General features: G+C 48.5%; 1 protein-coding gene across 1 annotated transcript; it reads right to left on the reverse strand.

Moving 5' to 3' along the window:
• Window positions 1–552: 552 nt before the first annotated feature.
• On the reverse strand, window positions 553–955 carry LOC124741121 (ankyrin repeat domain-containing protein 54-like; the record flags this gene model as incomplete). The annotated part of the gene is made up of 1 exon (XM_047248655.1): window positions 553–955. A coding segment is annotated over one exon (403 nt), but the record flags the coding sequence as incomplete, so codon positions are not given.
• Window positions 956–1,398: the final 443 nt, after the last annotated feature.

A 1,398-nucleotide genomic window follows, 5' to 3' on the forward strand; every position in this document is an offset into this window, starting at 1 on the left:
TTATATGGCAGTAATTTGAGTATGGTGCAGTTTGCAGTGATGTGATGTAGCACCATAGACACTGCTAGCAAATAGTTTGCAGTAATTAGGTAATGTAGCGGACTGGTGGGAAGAAGTGACGTTATTGCGGTTGGGCGACATGTTACAGAACAACCGGTATTCTCGCATTTGTGTCTTGGAAGAGATTAGGTGTTTAAGTTTCGAAATAAAGGCAGTTGTGAGAGACGTCGGCTGTATTCGTGTAACCTGATTGAATACTGTATGTGGGACGAGAAACACAAGAGGGAGAGAGAAGTGGAGTTTATGAATGATGGAGTATTTGTCAGTTGTTGCCGAGTTTTTGCTGAAATTGCTTGCAAAATGTTTTACAGAGTGAAATCTCTAGAGGAAGGTTTGTCACGGTGGTTTACAGATATCTCCTGTTGTTGCAGTAGTTGTGGTGTTACTGGAGTAATTATGTGGACTGCGAAAGGTAGAAATGAATAGAGAAAACTTTCTTTTTTTCAATTTTTTATTTTAATGTTATGTACAATGAAGTACATGTCATTTTCTCTAGTGGCACGTATTAACGCTCTCTGTTAGCATCTCGACGAGCTGCTGCCGGTTTCGCTGCCTGGCGACGTCCAGGGGGGTCCTCCCCCAATCAGTCGTCGCCCCCCTGTCGGCTCCGGCCTGCAGCAACGCAGCCGCTGCTTCTGCGCGGCCAAAGCATGCCGCCCAGTGCAGCGGCGTCAGCCCCACATGAGTCCTGGCGTTGGGGTCGGACGCCGCAGAGAGCAGCAGCCGCACCACAGCCGCGTCGCCTCTCCGTGCAGCCCAGTGCAGGGCGGTCCGCCTGTGCCCGTCCCTCGCCGCCACGTCCGCCCCAGCCGCGAGCAACAGCCGCACCTTCTCCACCGCCCCTTTCTTAGCCGCCTTTATCAGCCTCCTGCCTCGCTCCTCCTCAGAAAGGCTCCTGCACAAAACTTCTACACACTTACTCTCTACTATCGATACACACACACACCAAATGAAAGGAACTGTCACGGCCACAAAACTGCCAACAATTCTGAATACACTTCCACAAATCTAGAAATCTCGCTTCTGCGATACTGGTTAACCAGCGCATTACAGACAGATCCACAGCACTAGCCCATAATCAAAAACGCACTAGCCCATAATCAAAAACTTCAGCCATCTGCCATTAAAAATATGTGCACTCCATCTCCTAACAAATTCATTTCGCACATTCCCTCATAATTCACTCCATAGATCCGCCTCCTTTCACCTCGGCATGCAGTTGCTACCCGATCCTTCATCTACATTCAAACACACCCCTAAAACTACCTTCTCTGGGTACCAATTCCTTCTCTCACTTAGGAAGAAAACACTGGAAACTAAACGTATCTGTAAGTACTG

The sequence above is a fragment of the Schistocerca piceifrons genome, unplaced genomic scaffold (assembly GCF_021461385.2).
Source record: "Schistocerca piceifrons isolate TAMUIC-IGC-003096 unplaced genomic scaffold, iqSchPice1.1 HiC_scaffold_1870, whole genome shotgun sequence".
NCBI lineage: Eukaryota > Metazoa > Arthropoda > Insecta > Orthoptera > Acrididae > Schistocerca > Schistocerca piceifrons.